This window comes from Schistocerca nitens, chromosome 2 (assembly GCF_023898315.1).
Source record: "Schistocerca nitens isolate TAMUIC-IGC-003100 chromosome 2, iqSchNite1.1, whole genome shotgun sequence".
NCBI lineage: Eukaryota > Metazoa > Arthropoda > Insecta > Orthoptera > Acrididae > Schistocerca > Schistocerca nitens.
In genome coordinates this window covers 357,233,622-357,257,096 of record NC_064615.1, presented here as the reverse complement: position 1 = coordinate 357,257,096, position 23,475 = coordinate 357,233,622, and the positions used below count along the sequence as shown (strand labels likewise).

The following is a 23,475-nucleotide window of genomic DNA, read 5'->3' as shown; positions in this document are numbered from 1 at the left end:
TTTCCTTTACTGACCTTAGTGATTGAGGTGTCCTCATCAGTAGCCTTGTTATTAATAGTAGCCATAATTTTTTCTCCATTTCTATTAATATTAGAAGACCAACTGGATTCACTACTAAATGATTTTGTTTACTGCTAAATTAACTGCACATTTCACATACACAATCTCTTTGACAGCTCTACTAAGCTACATTTTAGGCATTCGTTTAACATTTTTCCTGCTCATTGAAACTGATATTTGAAACTGCTACATAAATGTCAGAAAGGCAGACTTCTGAACTTCTTGCAAGAGATCAAAATTTTCTGTCATCTGAGATATGTGGCACTGTTCTGCTCAATGAGCAAATGGCAATGAGACACACCCATCTACAGAAACTTTTGAAAAGCCACCTTTGTGGCAGCAGAGGTAACTACAAGCCGCAAGGGATGTATTCAGCCAAGCACATTTTTCTCTGTGTAGTAACGCTTGGCAGCTTATCAAATCAGAACAAAATTTGCAGTTGCAAAATGACAACAGTTGTTCTTGAAATTATTGGCATTATTTTTGATAATAATGTTATTAACCTCCATTCAGACCATTATACAGGGTGATTATTATTCACATATAAAAACCCAAGAAGTGATGTAGATGAGACCGAAAGAAGTAATTTAATGTAAGACATAAGGGACCACAAAAACATGCGATGTCACCCGTGTAACCAAGCGAAAGCTGTTCTTATTTTACATTTCTTTCTTCTTTCCCTTCTTTTTTGTTTACAGACATTATTTAGTAAACAAAATGTAGATCATTTAGTGGTAACGACACAATTTTGAAGCTTACATTCATTTGCTTGTGACGCAATACAGCAGCTTTTTGGTGCACTGCACTTTGCTATAAACCAGCAGAGATCCTCATATCACTAAATAAAAATAAAAATCTTCCATCCGTGTAAAAACATAATAACTGTCTAACAGAAGGAAAAATATATTGCCTGACAGACGCAAGACTCGAACCCTCAGCCCCATGTGCTAAAATCACACATGATTAGATTAGATTAGATTAGATTAATACTAGTTCCATGGCTCATGAATACGATATTTCGTAATGATATGGAACGAGTCAAATTTTCCAATACATGACATAATTAAGTTAATTTAACAACATACTTAAGTTAATATAACAACTTATTTATTTTTTGTGTTTTTTATTTTTTTTTTTATTTTTTAAATATTTTTTGTTTTTTCTTAATTTATATCTAAAAATTCCTCTATGGAGTAGAAGGAGTGGTCATTCAGAAATTCTTTTAATTATTTCTTAAATACTTGTTGGTTATCTGTCAGACTTTTGATACTATTTGGTAAGTGACCAAAGACTTTAGTGCCAGTATAATTCACCCCTTTCTGTGCCAAAGTTGGATTTAATCTTGAATAGTGAAGATCATCCTTTCTCCTAGTATTGTAGTTATGCACACTGCTATTACTTTAGAATTGGGTTTGGTTGTTAATAACAAATTTCATAAGAGAGTATATATACTGAGAAGCTACTGCGAATATCCCTAGATCCTTAAATACCGTATTTACTCGAATCTAAGCCGCACTCGAATCTAAGCCGCACCTGAAAAATGAGACTCGAAATAAAGGAAAAAAAAATTTCCCGAATCTAAGCCGCACGTGAAATTTGAGACTCGAAATTCAAGGGGAGAGAAAAGTTTAAGGCCGCACCTCCAAATCGAAACAAAGTTGGTCCATTGTAATATGAAACACAATTTAGGTCGAATGAAAGACGATACAGCTACAGTAGTTTGGTTCGAGTCGTAAGCTTAGCAGTTAAGCTTTACCAGGTACCCATTGCTATGCGTCAGGCGCTCCGTCCGTATTTATACGGGTACCCTTCCTTTTTCACGTGCTTCGTCTGGTTTGAATCGATTGCTTATTTTGCTTTGATCTGATAAGTGCCGTTTTCTTTGTTATAGGTGTTTACGTCACTCTAAGCTGAAAATGCATTACTGTACTGTGTAATGCATTGTTTGTCGCATTATGATAGTGCGTGTTTACGGCCTGTCGCCGCTCGCGGCATGACTTGCTTTTGTGCGCGCTACCGCCGCTTAAAAAAAAAAAAGAGGGATCGTCTCATTAGCGAAACAATGGCAAGAGACTGCTATTTGTTGTTACTTACACTGCTGCTTTCTTTGATAATGATCCTCAAGAACCAAATGCGTATGATAGAACATGCGTATGATAGAACATGTTCTGAACGAGAGTTTTGCGAAAATTTTCCTCCGTTTGAAAATCTTTGCGGCCGCTTCTTTAGTACATCAAATTCTGCACAGAAATTAGTCATCTTACATTTAAAATCTAGTCAGTTGCCGTGCTTCATTTCTGAGTGTATCACTATTAGGCATAAGAATAATACGAATATAAACATGACACGATACGTATATTCTTCCGCGTTTGCTGTTGTCTCACTCTAGTTTCGTAGTTTATTACGCAGACAGGATTTAAATGAGATAGCAGCAAACACGAAAGAATACATGGCAAAATGTTTATATTCGTATTATTCTTATGGTGAAGAGAATACTGCATGTGATTCACATTTCATCAGGTTCCTATTAGCAACCATCTCTTCTCACAGGTAGGAAAAAACTCTGAACGTAGAGTTGGCCATATTGACAAACATCCCTAAAAGTCTTGCCAGTCGGATTTTCGTAGTGCATTGAAATTCTGCTACATTCGAAGATGAACAATACGGAATTTGTATTTACTTCGTTGGATAATGTATGAAAATGCAGTGGTCGAAACTCGGGGCGGAGAAAAAAAAAAGCTCGTCTTCTACCTTTTTTTAAAATTTATTTTGGCGCCAGTACTTCTTTGTGCCCACAAAGCACGCTTGTGTAGCGCTACATATATTCGACGGCAGAAGTTAGTTGTGGCGGCACCTATCAACATTTTTCAGAACTTCCGCTTGCTTTGCACTCGATTCTAAGCCGCAGGTGGTTTTTTGGATTACAAAAACCGGAAAAAAAGTGCGGCTTAGATTCGAGTAAATACGGTAAATGTCTGCAGGATGATCTTGGGTGGACTCCAGCTATTATTCTGATTACACGCTTTTGTGCAATAAATACTTTATTCCTCAGTGATGAATTACCCCAAAATATGATGCCATATGAAAGCAATGAGTGAAAATAGGCGTAGTAAGCTGATTTACTAAGATGTTTATCACCAAAATTTGCAATGACCCTTATTGCATAAGTAGCTGAACTCAAACGTTTCAGCAGATCATCAATGTGTTTCTTCCAATTTAATCTCTCATCAATAGACACACCTAAAAATTTGGAATATCCTACCTTAGCTATATGCTTCTGATTAAGGTCTATATTTATTAATGGCGTCATACCATTCACTGTACGGAACTGTATGTACTGTGTCTTATCAAAATTCAGTGAGAGTCCATTTACAAGGAACCACTTAGTAATTTTCTGAAACACAGTATTGACAATTTCATCAGTTAATTCTTGTTTGTCAGGTGTGATTACTATACTTGTATCAACAGCAAAGAGAACTAACTTTGCCTCTTCATGAATATAGAATGGCAAGTCATTAATATATATTAAGAACAACAAAGGACCCAAGACTGGCCCTTGTGGAATCCCATTCTTGATAGTTCCCCAGTTTCAGGAATGTGCTGATCTTTGCATGTTATGAGAACTACATATTTCAACTTTCTGCACTCTTCCAGTTAGGTACGAATTAAACCATTTCTGCACTATCCCACTCATGCCACAATACTTGAGCTTGTCTAGCAGAATTTCATGATTTACACAATCAAAAGCCTTTGAGAGATCACAAAAAATGCCAATGGGCGGTGTTCGGTTATTCAGATCATACAAAATTTGATTAGTGAAAGCATATATGGCATTTTCTGTTGAAAAACCTTTCTGGAAACCAAATTGATATTTTGTTAGTACTTCATTTTTACAGATATGTGAAGCTACTCTTGAATACATTACTTTCTCAAAAATTTTGGATAAAGCTGTTAGAAGGGAGATTGGACGGTAATTGTTGACATCACATCTATCCCCCTTTTTATGCAAAGGTATAACAATAGCATATTTCAGTCTATCAGGGAAAATGCCCTGTTCCAGAGAGCTATTACACAGGTGGCTGAGAATCTTACTTATCTGTTGAGAACAAGCTTTTAGTATTTTGCTGGAAATGCCATCAATTCCATGTGAGTTTTTGCTTTTAAGCAAGTTTATTATTTTCCTAATTTCAGAGGGAGAAGTGGGTGAGATTTCAATTGTATCAAATTGCATAGGTATGGCCTCTGCCATTAACAGCCTAGCATCTTCTAATGAACACCTGGATCCTACTATATCCACAACATTTAGAAAATGATTATTAAAAATATTTTCAACTTCTGACTTTTTGTTCGTAAAGTTTTCATTCAATTTTATGGTAATACTGTCTTCCTCTGCTCTTGGTTGACCTGTTTCTCTTTTAATATTCCAAATTGTTTTAATTTTATTATCAGAGTTGCTGATTTCAGACATGCTACACATACTCCCGGATTTTTTAATAACTTTTCTTAATATAACACAGTAGTTTTTATAATGTTTGATAGTTTCTGGGTCACTACTCTTTCTTGTTGTCAGATAAATTTCCCTTTTCCGATTACAAGATATTTTTATACCCTTAGTAAGCCATGGTTTGTTACAAGGTTTCTTACGAGTATATTTAACTACTTTCTTGGGGAAGCAGTTTTCAAATGCATTTACAAGAATGTCATGAAATAAATTATATTTTAAATTGGCATCAGGTTCACGGTACACCTCATCCCAGTCTAACTGCTGTAGGCTTTCCCTGAAATTTGCGATTGTTAAATCGTTGACTGAATGTACTACTTTGGAGGACTGTTTAGTATTGCTGAATGGAGCTATGTCATATATTGTAACTAGCTGTGCACCATGATCAGAAAGACCATTCTCAACAGTCTGAGCATTTATCTGGTTAAACTTATCTTGGTCTATAAAGAAGTTTTCTATCAGTGAGCTGCTATCCTTTACCACCCGAGTAGGAAAATCAATAACAGGTGTCAAATTGAAAGAACCAAGTAATACTTCAAGGTCATTTTTCCTATTACCCTCTTTCAGAGAATCTACATTGAAGTCCCCACAAATAATAATATGCTTCCCCCTGTCTGACAGATAGCACAACAAGGAGTCCAAATTTTTCAGAAATAGATGAAAATTTCCTGATGGGGACCTATATACAGTTACAATTATAAATGTGCCTTTCTTTAATTTAAGCTCACAGGCACATGCTTCTATATGTTTCTCTACACAAAACTTTTTTGTTTCTATACTTTTTGCACAATGATAACTTTTGACATATATGGCAACTCCTCCTTTCTCCATATTTTCTCTCATTACATGTGCAGAGAGCTTATATCCACTTACATTTACCTTTTCCATATCAGTAACAATGTGATGCTCAGACAGGCATAGTATATCTATTTCATCCTCAGCTTCTAAATCTTCTAAACAAACCAGAAGCTCACCTATTTTATTCTTTAAACTCCCAATATTTTGATGAAATATACTTACATTATTTTTAATTATGCTTTTATGAGAACCTTTCCTTATTCTAACATTTGCAGTACTCTCCTGTCTGAGTTTCTCATTGTGCTTAGGCCTAGTTCCTATACCAGTGGTCACATTGTGTTCAGAGAGGCAGATTATGTCAACTGGGTTGGGTGACTTTAATTCATCAATGCAATTACCTAGGACTGAGATACAACTTGGTGGAGATAAAATTTCTGGTGATTGGTGAAAATTTATAATTGACAGCTGTGATTGGTGATCCAATGTGCTAGAATTGTGCTGTTTAATTTCTTTTCTAAACTGAAGATTTGTTTCAATCCTGACCTCTCGTAGAACTTGACATCTTTCTGTCTTACCTATCCTAAAAAAGGTGCTGCTCCAACACCTGTAACCACTGGTATTTTACCATTCATGGCAGTGCCTCCCCCCCTTAAATTTCCTGCTATTACCCCAGCCAGTTTCCCCTTCCCTTTCCTGTTGAGATGTAGGCCATGCCTGGTATAGTCCCACCTACTGAGAGAATCAACAGGAACCACACCAATATGAGCCCCCGCACCCGTCCCAAGCAGCCGTTCCAACTCCAAATTAACTCTCCCAACAGAAGAGTTCAAATGAGGCCAATCATGGCGTCTCAGGACAGATACAAATTCAACACTGGTGTGTCTCGATGCCGACGCAATGTTTACCAGGTCACACTCTATACTGTACCCAGGATCTCTGTCGATGCTGTTCCCTGGCCCTCCCACAATAACCACGGTGTCTTCCCTGGTAAATCCTTTACAGAGTGAACCTAAATCCTCTGTCACCTGATCCAGACTAGCACTTGGTTTGAAAAAATTTGTGACCTGGTATTCTGGTCCTAAATCCTCCTGCAGAAGTTGGCCTACACCTCTGGCATGAGAACTGCCCAACAACAAAACTTTCTTCCTTTTCGATGACTTTCCTACATTCTTTTTCAATTTCCTATTGAAAGTTTGTTGTGTCCTGTCTACACCTACCTCTGCTTGAGGCTCATCAGTTTCTAACTGAAGCAACAGGTCAAATTTATTTTTGACATTCACCACAAAACTGTCAGACTTAGTTCTAGGCCTGTTCCTTCTGCCACTTCCCACCTCTCTTTGCCCTTCTCCCTCCTTAACCTGTCCAGATCTTCCCTAGCCTGATCTAGCTCAGCCTGAAGCGCAGCAATTTTCCCCTCCTGTTCCACTATCTTCCTATCTCTGCTACAAATCCTACATAACCACTGATGAGCCTTATCCACTTTCCCAACACCCACGCCACTGCAGTCCCCCCAGTGAAAAAAACTACTGCATCCATCACACCAAACCCCGGAACTAACAATTCTACGGCAAGTCAGGCACTTCTCACTCATGGCAAAAATAATACTTTAGCTAGAATAAATCAATTAAATTACCGAAAATCAAAAAAGACGTTACAAGAATTAAGCCTATTCACAAATGTATATAAGCAAGTTTCTGATTTAAAATTCCGCTGTTTTTCTGAGATCTGTATTAAAACAATGAAGGTATACGCTATTTATTATATATTTCACTTGATGGAATGAAAAAAAGGACAATTAAACTAGATACTTTAACTTTGATTCTCCAAAAATGTTTCGAGAATTAGGCCTATAAACAAATGTATACAAGCAAGTTTCTGATATAAAGATACACTGTTTTTCTGAAATCTGTATTAAAACAATGAAGTTATACGCTATTTACGGTAGTTTACTTATTTGTTACCAAGAAACTAGTTAAATTACCGTGAAATAAGAAACAAACACGTTTACAAAATTTAAGCCTAAGCGCGACTTCGCGAAGTTACGATCTTTTCGTGTTTTCTGAAAAAATACGCAAAGAAAAGTCAAACTTTTAACGGCAAGACTAAACGATACACTAATGCACGTATTTAATTTGTTGTCAGCGTTAAACTAAATTATATTCCTGTCTAAATCACTTAACTTTCTGGAAATGGTTTCTGGCGTCACTTACTCGGCGGCCATCTTGGAACACTCTGACATGTAGTCCCAGAGCCATATCAATGTAAATATTTGCCATGGTTGGGATGATCAAGTGTGACAGATTGATAGGCTCAACCGCTGCACGTGTGGCAGGGTACATCATTTGCTGACATCACATGTTCAACATTTGTCATCCATTTTTGGAGTATTTCCCAACATCTGCAGGCACATGTGTCTGATACTAAATTACTTGTCTCAACGTCATCTCTATTACTTCAGGACTTTTCAACAATGGTAAGAAACACCCTGTATATTTAACTGTATTGTCAACAAGCTGTTTATTGTGAGCTTTTCTTTATGTAACTTCCTCTCAACAGCCATGATACTGTTGTTCATATGATAGTATGTCATATGGTTTTAGCATGTACTCCTTGATATTTTATACAACACATTGTAATACAAATGAAAAATAAAAAATAAAATAATTGTGATTTGCTTACACCAGCTTTTAGTCATGGTTGCAAGTTTTTAGAAACATTTTAATATTAGTTTTAAGTAACACTTTTCACAACAGGATCAGAGGGTTGTTCCACTAAATCATTATATCGGTCATTCTTTTTATAAATCTGAAATCAATTGTGACCTACCAATCTATACTGAATCAACTGCTTCAAACTATTACTGCTTTGTCCATCATAACCTACAATCAAGCTAATAAAAGTTGCTTCTGATGCAACATAAAGCACACTTTCCACCACTACACAAAATTGCTTGAAATTTTCCTTCTCTTTTCATACTTTTAAATTAACACTTCATTTCCCATGTAACAAACTTTGATATGATGATGAATATAGCACATAAATTAGCAAGAATTACACAGAATTTGGTAAAAAACTTAATTTGCAAAAAAACTGTATAAAATTTGTTAAAAAATCTGAATTTGACCAAAAACATCAAATTTGACTGAAAAATACTTACTGTGGCAAAATAAACAATATCAAATTTGGCAAAAAGTCACCAAATCTGACAAAAAAATTGCACTGTATTTGGCAAAAACAAAACTGATTTTTGTAGAAAGTGATACTAAATGGGGAAAAAATACTGAATTTAATAAATAAATACATAACAATAAATTTGGTGAGAGAATTAACTGTTGTCCAAAAAAACAATGAATGTAGCTAGAAATAATACTGAATTTGGCAACAAAATAAAACGATTTTTTCCTTTTCCTAGGCATTGTCAAATCTCCAATTTGTGTGCAAGTAATACCTTTTCTTGTTTTATGAAAGTTTCTACAACCTTGAGGAATTGCTCTCTATGGAACTATGGAATAAAAAAATTGGGCTATCTAATATAATGTAAGAATTTATTAAGGGCATAATTCTTTAAGACATTTACAAAAGCTGTAATGAATTAAAGCCTTCTCGCAAGAACACAGTCCCTCACCCCCCACCCCCAGCAACCAAAAATATTTCACATTCTTACACTGTTTCTGACCAATATACATACAAATTTTATGTGCATCAGGGATGCTGGAATCAGAGTTTGTTGCTCTGTTTAAATATGCATCCTACCATTTTTTTACACTGTGTTTTCTGTGGTTGCCAACAGAAGTTAGTCACAAGTCTATATTAATACAGCATGGATTCTGCACCACAGGGTTCTTATGGCAATTTATGAATTTAATTCGTGTATACCAGCAAAATATTGGTATTGCATGATGTATTACATTTGGGGATTAAGCAAAAAAAAGTTTTCTTGTAAGAAGGTGGACCATCTGTAATTCATTATTATTTTATGCAAGGGCAACAAAAGAGCTTAAAACTCCATTACGATAATATTCATAAATTAGTGACAGAAACAAACGGAAGTCATGAACTGTGATCTTTCAGGACCAAAACAGATGAAGAATCAAAAGTAGATAGAGGACAGAAAAAAAGGATTAGCCACTGTGAAAGAATTATAGTACGTATATGTGTAGCATGTTTCATAGATACCACAAAGCAAGCCACGATTTATAAATTGTTGTGATTGTTCTCAAATTAAATCAGCATACTGTTAAACCATGTAAAATATTTTTTATGAAACTGACTTCCTTGCATACCTCCACAGCTCTGAGTTGGTCCTGCATGCTAATACTAGTGTTGCGATGCCAACAGACATGAACTGTTGTATTGCTGCGCTGAGTCTGAGAAGCTTTCTCTCTGTTTGAAGCAGTGTCTTCACCACACTTATCAATTATTTCATCAGAAGAACCTAAATCAGTGCAAAGAAAAATGTACTTGTTAGGCTAAAAAGTCAAATTTCAATGTCAAAATTAAAATAACTGAACAACAGATGACATATAAGACCTATAAAGACATTGTATGAGCAACTGAAAATCAAAGAAACGTCCAGGAAAAATAAAAAATATGTACTGCATATAAAACAACTTGTTGAAGATATTTGTAGTTCACAATGGCAAAGCTGCAAACAAGGAACACATTTAATAAAGAAAGTGGGAGGTTTTCAGTCATTCAAACATTCTGCTTCTAAATCCATGAAAAGATATACTTTGCCTATTTCTCATATTTATGCTGAACTGTAAAATATTTTTGGATGAATTATCATGCCGGCAAATCAACTCCATTACCATAATGAAAGTAGGAAAACTGTGTGTGGCACTTACACAAATAATACAATAACTGAATATACTGAGTGAAAAATAAACAATGGAATGTGTAAAGATGGCTACTCACAATACAAAGGAGGTACTGAAACAAAAATTTGTGCATGATACCTTGGTTTTCAAGGCCCAGTGATGCTCCATTGCCAGGATAATGTAGCTGTGTGTGTATATTTTGCTTCTTTGTTAGCTCTGAGGAAGGACAGTATTCAAAGATTTAGCTAAAAGTGTAGTCTTACTTATGGCTCAAACAATAGAAACTCCAGGTAGGAATATTAACAATGCACGAAAAGACAGACTGCTACTTACCAATAAGATAACATTTAAGTTGTAGACAATCATGATTAAAAGACACTTCTGTCCACAATACACCCACCAACCACCAACAGTACCTGTATTTTGACTGCCATCATCCTTTTCACACAAAAAAAAGTCCCTCCCATATAGCCTGGCCACCTAGGGATGGCATATCTGCAGCGATAAGAACCCCTTACCTGGTATGCCGAGGGTCTCACCAAGGTCTTCACAGACAGACACTTCCCCCTAACATAATTCACAAACATATCACCCGTGCTATTTCCCCTCCCACCCCCCATCCTCCCACCAACCCCAAGAATCAGCCACAAAGTAGTGCCTCCTTAGTCACCCAGTACCACCCAGACTGGAACAACTGAAACACATCCTTCACCAGGGCTTTGATTATCTTTTGCCATGCCCTAAAATGAGAGACATCCTACCTGAGATGCCTCCCACCTATCCTAAAGCAGTGTTCCATTGGTCATCCAACCTCCACAACATCCAAGTCCATCCCTCTGTGCCTCCCAATCCCAACCCCTGGCCACAAGGATCATATCCCTGTGGAAGTCCCAGATGCTGGACCTGCCTAATCCACCCACACAGCACTTCTGATACCAGTCTTGTCACAGACTTATCGTACACCATCGGAGCTGGGCCATCTGTGAAAGCAACCATGTTGTTAACCAACTATGCTGCAATCACTGCACAGCTTTTTATATTGGTATGACTACTAACCAGCTGTCCACCAGGATGAACAGCCACCACTAACTGTGGTCACAAGCACGCCACGCTGTGGCACAACATGCAGCTGAATATAACATGCTTGATTTCAAAGGTTGCTTCACTACCTGAACCATCTGGATCCTCCCCTCCACCACTAGATTTTCTGAACTGTGCAGCTTGGAGTTATCCTTACAATACATTCTCCGATCCCATAATCATCCCGGCCTCAACCTACAGTTACATACTGCCCCACACCCTCCACCCAACAGTTTCCATCCCCTCTGTCCCATCATCTCCTCCACATTCTTGCTTCCAATGCTCTTTGTTTGCCACCCTCTGCCAATGCACCCACTCATCTTTCCCCGCTCCTCCCCCTTTTTTGCTCCTTTTTTCCCACCTCCCTGTCCCATAACCCCCTGACACTGTGCCTGTTGGCATTCTAGTACCTGCACACTCCACCATATAGCATTCCTCTCCCCCCCCCCCCCCCCCCCCCCCCCACCACATGTACACTACTATCCCTTCTCCATCACTGTCCCTGCAGACTGCTGCTTCAATCCCACATGGTAGTTGTATTCTGGCCCGAGCTGCTGAAGTTGGTGGCCACGAGTGCATGATGTGTGCTTGCTTCTGTTTATGAACGGTGTGTGTTCCTCTTTTCCTGATGAAGGCTGGGGCAGAAAGTTTTGTGTGAGTGTATTTTAATTATGCCTGTTTACAACTTTACATGTCATCTTTACAATAAGTAGCAATCGTATCTTTTCTTACATTATGTGACTGTTTAACACTCAAAGCCTCAACTATACAATCAGTGGTTACCTTTTTCTCTGCTGTTTGAATTCCACCCAGGACTTTGCAGAATCACTATAATAAGCACAACACATCTTCAGTTACTTCATGTTATCTTCCATTTTCCTGTACAAGGTACACTATTACAACTCTGAAAGGCTGGCAAATGTGATTTAACACTTGCCCCCCACCCCACCCCAGCCAAAAAAACACCCAACTGATGTCAATGTTATAGAAAATATCAATTTTTTTTTACAGATTTTCCTAATTTGATTGTGAAAAGCAGTGAGTTGTGACACAATTCCTTGTGAAAGAGGAGAAAAGTACTAAACCTGAATTGATGAAACCCAAGCCCAAGCCCTGCACTCTGCTTAAAATTAACAATGACCATTTGATCATCACTCAAAGAGCTCTGTACCATTTCTGATATTCTGAGTGATAAACTGACTTCAACAGGAGACGCGTGCAATACTATGAGGAACAGTAACAGTTGGTAGCATTCAACCATTTACTGTCCTCCACATGGCTCAACAATTCATTTTCTGAGACAACGCTCTCATCATCAGGTTGCCAACTTAGATACTGAGGTTCAAATACTCCAAAGTCTACAAATACCTATGCATCATTCACAACATGAACCATACAAAATACATTGGACTATGAGTCCTCATCTTACATCATTAAAGTCAAATTCTGTCAGCAGTCATCCTGTCTCACACCGCACTGAGCCACATCCATCTCATATGCTGTGGACTCAAAGAGTGTCAAGTTGACACTTTTCCAGATGTCCAGTGGTTGTTGTGAACTTACATGCCCACAGTATCACCTCGTAAGCATAGCTATTGGCTCAACTGTTAACGCTATTCTTTTGGGCACCTAATTTTCCTCATTTCAAGGATGCTATGTGCCGGTTGTCATCTTCCATTTCATCAAAGAATTACCTTGAGTTTATAATAATGCATTTGCTTTGAAATAATTCTAAAAAGCCATTAAAAATCCCATTCCATTGTCTTTGAATTCTGTGTTAAGATTATTGTTATGGGTCTTTTCATGAATGACAATCTTCAATTCTTCCAACAAATCAAGTTTATGTCTGTTCTTTTCTGTGCACAGAATTTCTAAGTTATCTTCTGTTCCATTAAAGGGGTTGCACATTCCACATGCGTGATTCATAACAGCTCATTTGTCATAGTTACTTAGTCTGAATATATCTTACACAGTAATACCATGGGTGGTGTGAGATGGAATGACTACTGACACAAGTTGACGATTTTAATGTAAGATGAGGACCCATAGACCAATGCGCTTTTATTCTACTTTGTTTTATGAATGCCACAAATATGATGGTGGTCTATCTAGTGTTATGGCCTCAAGAGCTGAGTTTTACAACCTGATGATGAGAGCATTGTCTCTTGGCATGCGTTGTTGAGTCATATGGGACAGAAAAGTTTCCAATTATTAGTTAAATATAATGACCACTATCTCAGAACCTTACAATATTAAATTACTGTGAGGAAAATACAAGCATGGGCCAGCTAGCTAAACTGCTATAAATGGACCCTGTTCATGCAAATAAACAATAAGAATGCCCTAACCCACACTTTTTTTTAAGTTGTTCTGTTTGCTCAGTTAGAACAATTACATTTGCACTGCGCCTGGAAGGAAGGAAGTAGTTCAAGTAGTTATATTAAATGAGAAACAGATAAAAGAGGAAACCATACAGCACAGAACTCTCACTATTAAAAAATATCAGGTAAGCACTCACTGCAGGATTTGAGGCTTAAGTACTGCAGTTTGTTGTCTCCTCTCTCCTTGGCTGCTTGGATTGCAACTGTTAAGTCCTCTATCCATTTGTCTTTTTCCTCTTGGCTGCCTGCAGCAACTGTCAGTGCCCTGATAATAAGACATTTTTTTCTCATAGGCAAGTTGCTTGATCACAATATTGACAAAAAATTATAGTTCTTATACATCATTTCACTTGGATATCAAACTACATCCTGATTGTGCCAGTATATTAAAACACACACACACACACACACACACACACACACACACACACACACAATTACTTTAGAATACCTGTACTTTAGTAAGCAGAGAAAAGGGCAGTGACAGAGACAGCTTCATGACACAAAATCAGTCTCAGAGCTCACATTGTTTACTTTCACTTATATAAAATGTCTGAATTCTTACAAATGCAAATTTTTTAAAGTTTCACTAATGCTGACTTAATCATCATCATAAAATCCAACAATTGTGTTGACATTAATTTTGTATTGTTTATTTTTACTGTCTCAGTTTTACATATATTTTACTGCGTGACTAGTTTTTATCAAGGTTGATCATCTTCAGATCTATCAAGTTATGTTCATAACCTGTTATGTCCATACAGGAACTACAAATCAGAATATTACATCATAATGCCATAAGTGGTCATACAGATGCCACTGGTCCCACAAGAGTCACAAGATTCAGAAGGACTCACTGCAACTACATACATCTAATGGATCAAAACTAATCACGCCATAAAACAAATTTGCAGCCAAGAAAACAAAAATAAATGATTAAAAAAATTAATTTTCAAAGCCTTATGGCAAAAGGAAACAATAAAATGTCCTCAGCATTGTGGCCTCAGAGGGTGATTAAATTTTGACAAGCTTCCAGCTCTCTTCCCTTAAATCATTTTAATGGATTATAAATGTAGCCTGTGTACTATATATCAGTGCCTGTACTAGCATAGGCACACCACAATGTCTAAAAATATCAAATGTGGCATGACACACTTAAAGATTCCTTCACAGAATTGAACTTGGACACTCAAACATTGTCATAGGGACAAACTATTTCTTGGATAACTTGATCATGTGTGCTACTGAAATTACAACTGTAAGATTGTGGTCAGTACAGGTGAGAAGGTTAACTTTTCTAAGGTTAAAAAAATTGTGTCAGACAGACATGGACAATGAATGGGCAATGTAAGTAGCAGTTGCTACAATGTAGGGTATGAATATGTTGAGTGCAGTCCACTTTTTTTTTCAGCAGATGAAATTAACAGCTTGTGAACCAATTCAAAACCAGAAGAAAAAGCCAAAAACAATGTAACTCAGCAAACGGCAGTCCAACAGTAATCAAACCGAGTCAAGGAGCAACTGTAGTATTTTTTGGGTTACCAGAGACCTCATGAGAAAAAACAAACTACCTGGAGCTTGCTGTGTTGACAACTGTGTAGGGTGTAATGGACATGAAGTTCCACCCACCAAAGTCAATTACAGAAGATCTTATCAGTAACAGGTGTAACAGACAAGCACCGCATCCTCAGATATTATCAATAGATTCCATATCGATGGTGCTATCGAGTGGGAATTCAGAGATCTCCATTTCTGTGTTGCTGTTTGGGAGGTTATAGAAGTGACCATACTGACTGCAACACACAAGAGATCAGTGAACAGTCATGAGTGCCATTAGTGTAATGCAATAGGTGGTAGTACAGATGCCATAATCCACACAGGAGTCACAAGAATATTTCACTGATATTTACATCTGTTTACCAGTTGACTGGACAGCTAAAACCACCTCTAGGTGTCAAAGATGCTGTGTAAACAGAGAAATCAGGTAATTCAAACATAACTGAATTAACAAAGAACATTGCCTTTTAATAATTGCATGCAAGTTCCCGTGCAGTCCTAAGGCATCGACTGCACACCTACCAGCGCAGCATCATGAAATGGCACCAATAAGCTGCTGACCCACACACTAATGGAAGGAGTGGGCTGTGTCACAGCTCCAAGAATTCAGCACCACCCTCAACACTGACTTAACCAGACTGGCTGGCCCCAGTCCGGTCGCAGACTTCAAGAGCAACAGTACTGAGTAATAGGAAGATGATGCTTAGCCTGCATTCTGTGAGTAGTAATAGAGAGTCAATGTAGCATACAGGAGGCACTGGAGGCACAGGAAGTACATCAAGCCCACTCATAATGAGAAGTTAGGTTTTGTTTCTTTTCTTTTTTGGAAATAAAATGTTCTATTAATCAGCATACATTGTGTACAGATCATTTTGGATTCCTGCTACTGGCCATTACAACTCCTCTCCTTCCTTGTTTGTGTTGGTGATGACTCCCACAGTAGCCAACACAACAGTTTCTATTGGGACATTCAGTCACTTATAACACAGCATAAATTGTACACATGACTGGTATTAGTTAAGGGATCGTCCAATACTTTTTTCAGTCTTTATTCTTTTCCATACAGCACCTGGTGTGAAGTTGTATTGGACAAGACATAGGGAGTGGACAGATAACATGGCTGGTAGATGCGCAATCGGCAGGGCACTTTTGGAGCGAGCGGTAGTGGTGGGGGTTGCGGGCAGGCATTCTAGAGCAAGTGCTGGAGGGAAAGTGCCATTCCAAACTGAAGCCTATACTTATGTTTTTTTGTAAATATTAAGTGGAGTCCCTCAACACCCACACTTGTATGGTGACCATTCAAAAAGTTTTGAGTAAAACCAACAATTCTCTTGTTGTCATGTTAAAGTTTGCTTCTTTTTCCAAAACAAAGCAGAGTTTACACATCGCCACCTCACTAACAGGTGCAGATGCGACTGTGGGGGAGTTTTGAAACTGTGATTTATTATGTGAGGAACTGACGAAACTAAGATCAATAGCTTATGAAAATCATATCCTCAGTACAAAAACAAATGTGTAATGTCTTTTACTGTTCCAAAGCCCACACCATTTATCATTTAACCAGCTATCAATGGCCCTTTACATTCTTTCATTGAAAAAGTTTGTAGTTAGTGGAATAACATGGTAGATAATGAAGTTTTGCATAATAACCATATGACAAAATACTTTTTTCTTTGTGTGTTATCATAGGCCAAAATCTCATTTCAGTACCTCAAACCAGTTATGAAATATGAGGAATGTTGTCGCTATTTCATTCTGGCTTTATTGCTGGCATGTGTAATCACAAATGAGTTTGCTACATCAGATCAATTTTCTCGAGACTAGTGACAGATAGAGACCTCCACCCAAGTCTACAGAAAAATTCAATATGTTAGCTAAATTTCATACACAGCACTATATTATCTAATATGCACACACACATATCCATGTGTGGGATGGATATGTGTGTGTGTGTGTGTGTGTGTGTGTGTGTGTGCGCGAGTGTATACCTGTCCTTTTTTCCCCCTAAGGTAAGTCTTTCCGCTCCCGGGTTTGGAATGACTCCTTACCCTCTCCCTTAAAACCCACATCCTTTCATCTTCCCCTCTCCTTCCCTCTTTCCTGACGAAGCAGCTGTTGGTTGCGAAAGCTTGAAATTTGTGTGTTTGTTTTTTATTGTTTTTATTGTCTCTATCAACATACCAACACTTTCGTTTGGTAAGTTATGGCTTCTTTGTTTTTAGATATAATGTTGTCACAACAGCCTTTTTGGTTTGTTTGGGTTAGATCTCCAAGCTGGGAGTGGAATGTTGGTGAATTGAAAAATACCTGGAGGTAGTTTGCTGTTCCAGGTGTTTGACGCCAAGGGATTCTATTTGTGATGGAAGTTGGGGTTCCATATTTAATGGAATGTTTAATCTTTCTACTGTCATAAAAATCACTGCAGGAAGGTAATTAAAATGAGATTTCTAAATTTCGGACCTGAGAGTGGTTTCACTGAAACCTTAAAGAAAAACTATAAATAATAAAAATGCAAAAATCTTGTGCCAGCAACAGAATCAACTTTTCTTCAATGTCTGTTCTTCGTTCTGTGCACTCTACTTACCGATTTCCTCCATATATAGTGAAACAGTAGTTTGCTCCCATTTTATTTTCTGGTGATTCTTCCACCATTACCCCTCTCAGAGGCATCTGACCATGTACTCTGAATTGTATACTTGGAACAACACTCCGGTTTGTGTACAGCAGTATGTCTGAAAACTAACAAGTTTCTTTATGAGCGCTTAGTGTTTCATAATAAGCAAAGAATCTCATAATTTTGCAACACACACTTTAAATCCAAAATATAATAAGATTTACATGACACAACAATAATTCTTTTGACAGATATAAATGACAATGAGAGAAAATTAAAAATTTACTTTTCTGCAGATATTATCCCCTCCCACTGAAAACTCTTATACTGCATATTTGCAGCTGAGAATATTGTCAGAAACATCACTAACAATACCCCTTATACTATACTAGGGAGCAGCAAAAGTGGCAGCTGAGAGGGGTAGGTCATTTCTCCCTCCTCTCGCCTTCTCTCCAGTTCTAAGTGCCAATGAGAAGTCTTCAGCATGGTTTGGCATGGTCCATGACTGTAAGCTCACACTGTTTCCACAGTGTCGTTTCCACCATGAATGCTGTCCGGATAGTATCATAAGAAGCAACACCTACATGACAAAGTTGTCTGTTGGATCACCTGAACATAGCTTCATCAAAAGTGCATAGCTAATACATACACACCGCAATTCCATTGATTATCCTGAAGAAATGAATAGTCACCTAATTAAGCACTGGTTTCTAGATTTATTACATGGTTTAAAAGAACTGTGGGTGACATGGATATTGCCAGTAATCATTCAAGAAAAAAGGAGAAATTCCTAATTCAAGTTCAGAAAAGAAAGAAAATGCACAGTGGCCAGAAGAGAGCAGTATTTCAGTTTGAGGTCACTACGTAAAAGTGGAAAAGTTGGGGGATTCGGGCACCACAAGCAGCTTGATAGTCATTAGGAACTTGGCAGTTTATCAGCAGAAATGAGCCACATGGTTGTGGGACCGTCACCTTACTACTGCTAATACTTACCCATATAAATGTGTGAGCCCTACTGAAAACAAAGGTCATGTAAAGAAACTGTACATTCAGAAAGAAAGATGTGCAGAATTTACTTAAGGAACCAACTGATGATGGCATGGTGCAAAACTGAATTAAGTGCATAGACCACACTGGAATTTTGCAAGAAAATTCCTTTATGACGAAAAGCATTCAAGGAAAGTTCACTGAAAGCATTGTCGTTGCTTTCAATGGTTCCTTTGGTAGTGAATCTTCAGAGCTGGACAATTACAGAGCAATAAATTGTATTAAATGTTGTGTTTGTTCCATCCCTTCCCCAAAGCTGTGACTGCTGTTCCCTCTCTTGGCTCCCTTTCCTCTCAAATTCCCTTTCCTCTCACCCCACTCACTCCCCCCCCCCCCCCCCCCACACACACACAAAAAAAAAATTATCAATATGAAACAGAACAGCTGCAAGAACTGTCTCTGGTGGTAAATTTATCGGTTTTACTTGTGTGGAGCAGAAGACCCGTGTTTTCTGATTTGCACCGAGGTTAAAGCTAAAATGCAAAGTTAAGGAATGTTTAAATGTTTAGCCATTATCAAAAACAATGTAGCTTTATAATTTAACAGAAGAATAGTAATAATGTGTTTGGCTGTAATATATATTTTAAAACACAAGAGACCACATTAGTATGGAGATGCTGCTGTTCCACTACAGCCTTTCCGAAGTATTTAATTGACTTTTAGTTTTAATTCCATAATAAATCATTTAAACTAAGTCACTGTCTCTATACAATTCTAAAATCATTATTAGAATGTGCTATCTACTGATTTAGGGTATCATATCATTTTAAGTGAGCACCATGTAATGCATTGAGCATACAGGCAGCACTGTCTGATGGCATAGTTTTCAGAGACCAGTTCACTATGCATGGGCAGAAGGCTTCTGACTCGTGGTGACTGAGGTGTGCAGTGAGAATGAGTGAGGGAAGTATGCTGAAGAGGTTGAGAGGGAGTGCCTCCTACACTTGCCCCTCCACCCAATAATTTCACTCTTCCCTACCATAACGCATAGATTTTTATCACTTAATGAATGAGTTTCACAATATCACAAATCACTGACTAAAAGTTCCGTTGGATAATGTCACCGTAGAACTTGGAGAATCATCCAATAAAATCTGAGACTCAACAAGGCAGTGAATGTCACTTAAGACATAAATTGCATTATCCCAAAAATGTGTAAATATCACATGAATGTAAGGACTGTATAGACTGTCATAACAGTTGACAATATCCATCCTCATCCAAAAGTTAGTACACACTTAAAATTTCTAACATAGTTGGAATCCTTGGAAGACTTTATTCAGACTATTAATACAATTCTATGAAAGCAAATTATAAAAATAAAAAAGTATTATATGTGGAGGTTTCAACATTTATTTTCCATCAAATAAAACTCCTATGTTTACATCAATACTATGCAAACCACTGATTAATGGATGGTAGAGGTTATTCCACATTTACCACATATCAGGGTCTCCTCCAGTTCCATTCAATTATTGAATGTGTGAACAATGATTGCTTAAATGCTTCTATGTGTGCTGTAATTATTCTAATCTGAACTTTGCACCATCTAGGGCAGGAATACGTAAGGGAGTGTAGCACATTCCTAGTCATTTGATATTGGTTTTTCAAAATCTGTATGAGTTTTTGCAGGATGCTTGACATCTATAGACGTCAGTACAGATTATTCAGCATTTATGTGGTACTCTCCCACAAATCAAACAAATATGTGGTCACTCGTGCTGCCTTTCTTTATGTAAGGAAACATTTGAAAATGGCGTTCACTATTTCTGCTTTGCTTTACTGTCATCAATATCAGTTCCTGTGTTATTTATGAGGGCCTAGAAACTGACAATCTTTACTCATGATCAGAATTTCTATAGGTTTTCTGAGAAGTTGTTTGGTAAGATTTTGCCATGGTAGTCGCTGGATACTTCACGCATTGCCCTTTTGACAGCCACCCATGTTTCCTTCAGCAACTTCCTATCTACAGCTCTGTACTGTATTTTACACTTACTGTGCAGAAGCTGCTTTTTCTCTAAAAGTTTAACGAAATTTTGTACACTGCATACTACTCATAAGGAAGATCCATCACAAACTGTTCGGCTACGTACATATATATCCAGTGATTGGGCAATTATTCTTTTAAAGTTGGGCCATAGCTCCTCTACATGCTTCTGCCCAGGATTAAATGTTTTGAGTTCCTTGCTGAGATGTGAACAACACTAGTGCTTCTTTATCTACTGTACTGAACATGTAAATTTTTATACAAGTTTTAATTGTCCTTTCTACTTTGCTAATTATTGCTGCTACAAATGTCTCTTGGTCACTGATACATATCTCAATTTGGGTATCCTCAAGGAGGTCACAACTATTTGTTGCCATTAAATCAAATATATTTATGTCATGAGTAGGCTTCAGGATAATCTGTCGCTTTTAGTACTGTCTTGTCAGCGCACCACTTACAAAGCAATACAGCTCTGCAAGCAGAAAACAAGAATGGATAGATAATTTCCAAGAAGTACATAACACAGAAACATAAAAATGTAAACAGCTAATGAAATGTATCTGCTAAGGGAGCTAAATTCTTGTCTTGTTCTGACGAGTTTTTCCTTGGTGCATTACCTTAGAAACATCATTACTTCATGCTCTTTCATTTCATACATATTTTATACATCTATGTCTTCATCTATATTCTACAAATCATTGTAAACTGTTCTGGTTCCAGTCATAGATGGGCTGTGGGAAGAATGAATGTTTCTGTGTTACAGTGTGCCCTTTTATTTCCAATTTTAGAGTTCCATATCCTAATCAGTAACAGCAGCACTCTTTCAAGATCACTTCATTATTTGTCTCTTTGTCTATCTGTCTGACTGTTGACACTACTTTTTCTAAGGAACAAGTAGAGTTATCATGAAATTTATGTCAAACATTATGATCTATGATTCTCTGGAGGTGTAAAAACTTTAAGCTTCTAAGTCGATGTAATCAAAAGATATGGGGATTTATGTCACATATTTTGATACGCACTCACTCATCAAAACCTATAGGCGAACTGTCTAGATAAACGTCAGGCGTGTTGGTCTAGCCATAAGGCAAGTGCCTGGAAGCCAAAACTTGGAGATAACAGGATCACATCTCGGTCCAACCAAGTATTTTTCAGTCGTTGTTTTAACCTAGTCTTCACCTCTCAATGATGTGAGGAGGTGCCAGAAACATCACATGATTCAAATTCCATGATAAACTGCAGGTCCCCGTGGATAACTGTGGTAGGTTAAGGATACACAAGTCGCCAAAGTGACATTCAATAGAAAGACTTGCACCAGGCAATTGGGCCACACAACATTATTATTATTATTATTATTATTATTATTATTATTATTAGATATACACTCATGCTTATAAAGGATAATGTTGACACGTGGTGAAACAACACTCTAGTGGGCGGTTTGCGGGTTTAAATCACCTCGGAGTATGACCATGCAGTGCATTTGACCTATGGTCGTTGCACGGTGGCACTGGCAGAAGTCCACATATGCAGAGGTGTGTTGGTACATGTCAGAGTACGGTGCAGCGAGTAAGTGTGCAGACATTTTCAGAAGTGCTAATGGTGACTGTGTGTTGAAAATGGCTCAAAGACCACATATTGATGACGTTATGAGGGGTAGAATACTAGGGCGACTGGAGGCTGGTCAAACAAGGCAGCAGGTCGTAGCACGGGCCCTCCATGTGCTATAAAGTGTGATCTCAAGATTGTGGCAATGATTCCAGCAGACAGGAAACGTATCCAGGCACTACAGTATGGGACGTCCACAGTGTGCAGCACCACAAGAAGACCAATATCTCAAAATCGGTGCCCGCAGACGGCCACGGAGTACTGCAGATAGCCTTGCTCGGGACCTTACTGCAGCCACTGAAACAGTTGTCTCCAGACACACAGTCTACAGATGACTGAACAGACGCGGTTTATTCACCTGGAGACCTGCAAGGTGCATTCCACTGACCCCTGGTCACAGGAGAGCCCGTGAAGCCTGGTGTCAATAACACAGTGCATGGAACAGTGGTCCCAGGTTATGTTCACGGACGAGTCCAGGTGTAGTCTGAACAGTGATTCTCGCCGCGTTTTCATTTGGCATGAACCAGGAACCAGATACCAACCCCTTAATGTCCTTGAAAGGGACCTGTATGGAGGTTGTGGTTTGATGGTGCGGGGTGGGATTATGACTGGTGCATGTACACCCCTGCATGTCTTTGACAGAGGAACTGTAACAGGTCAGGTGTATTGGGACGTTATTTTGCACCAGTATGTCTGCCTTTTCAGGGGTGTAGTGGGTCCCACCTTCCTCCTGGTGGACGATAACGCACAGCCCCACTGAGCTGTCATCGTGGAGGAGTACCTTTAAACAGAAGATAGCAAGCGAATGGAGTGGCCTGCTTGTTCTCCAGACCTAAACCCCATTGAGCACGTCTAGGATAAACCCCATTGAGCACGTCTGGGATGCTCTCAGTCGACATATCGCTGATGTCTTCAAACCCCGTAGGACACTTCAGGAGCTCTGACGGGCACTGGTGCAAGAATGGGAGGCTATACCTCAGCAGCTGCTCACCACCTGATCCAGAGTACGCCAACCCGTTGTG

At 38.2% G+C, this 23,475-nt stretch overlaps 1 protein-coding gene across 2 annotated transcripts in view; it reads right to left on the bottom strand.

The window, feature by feature from the left end:
- Window positions 1–23,475, bottom strand: part of LOC126236182 (FERM, ARHGEF and pleckstrin domain-containing protein 1) — a 724,813-nt gene that overhangs the window by 10,802 nt on the left and 690,536 nt on the right. For both annotated transcript variants that reach the window (XM_049945281.1, XM_049945282.1), the window contains exons 19-21: window positions 17,782–17,936; window positions 13,778–13,905; window positions 9,643–9,794 (exon numbers count right to left, since the gene is read on the bottom strand). In XM_049945281.1, coding sequence (XP_049801238.1) covers window positions 9,643–9,794; window positions 13,778–13,905; window positions 17,782–17,936 — 435 coding nt within the window. The remainder of the gene's footprint in view (window positions 1–9,642; window positions 9,795–13,777; window positions 13,906–17,781; window positions 17,937–23,475) is intronic.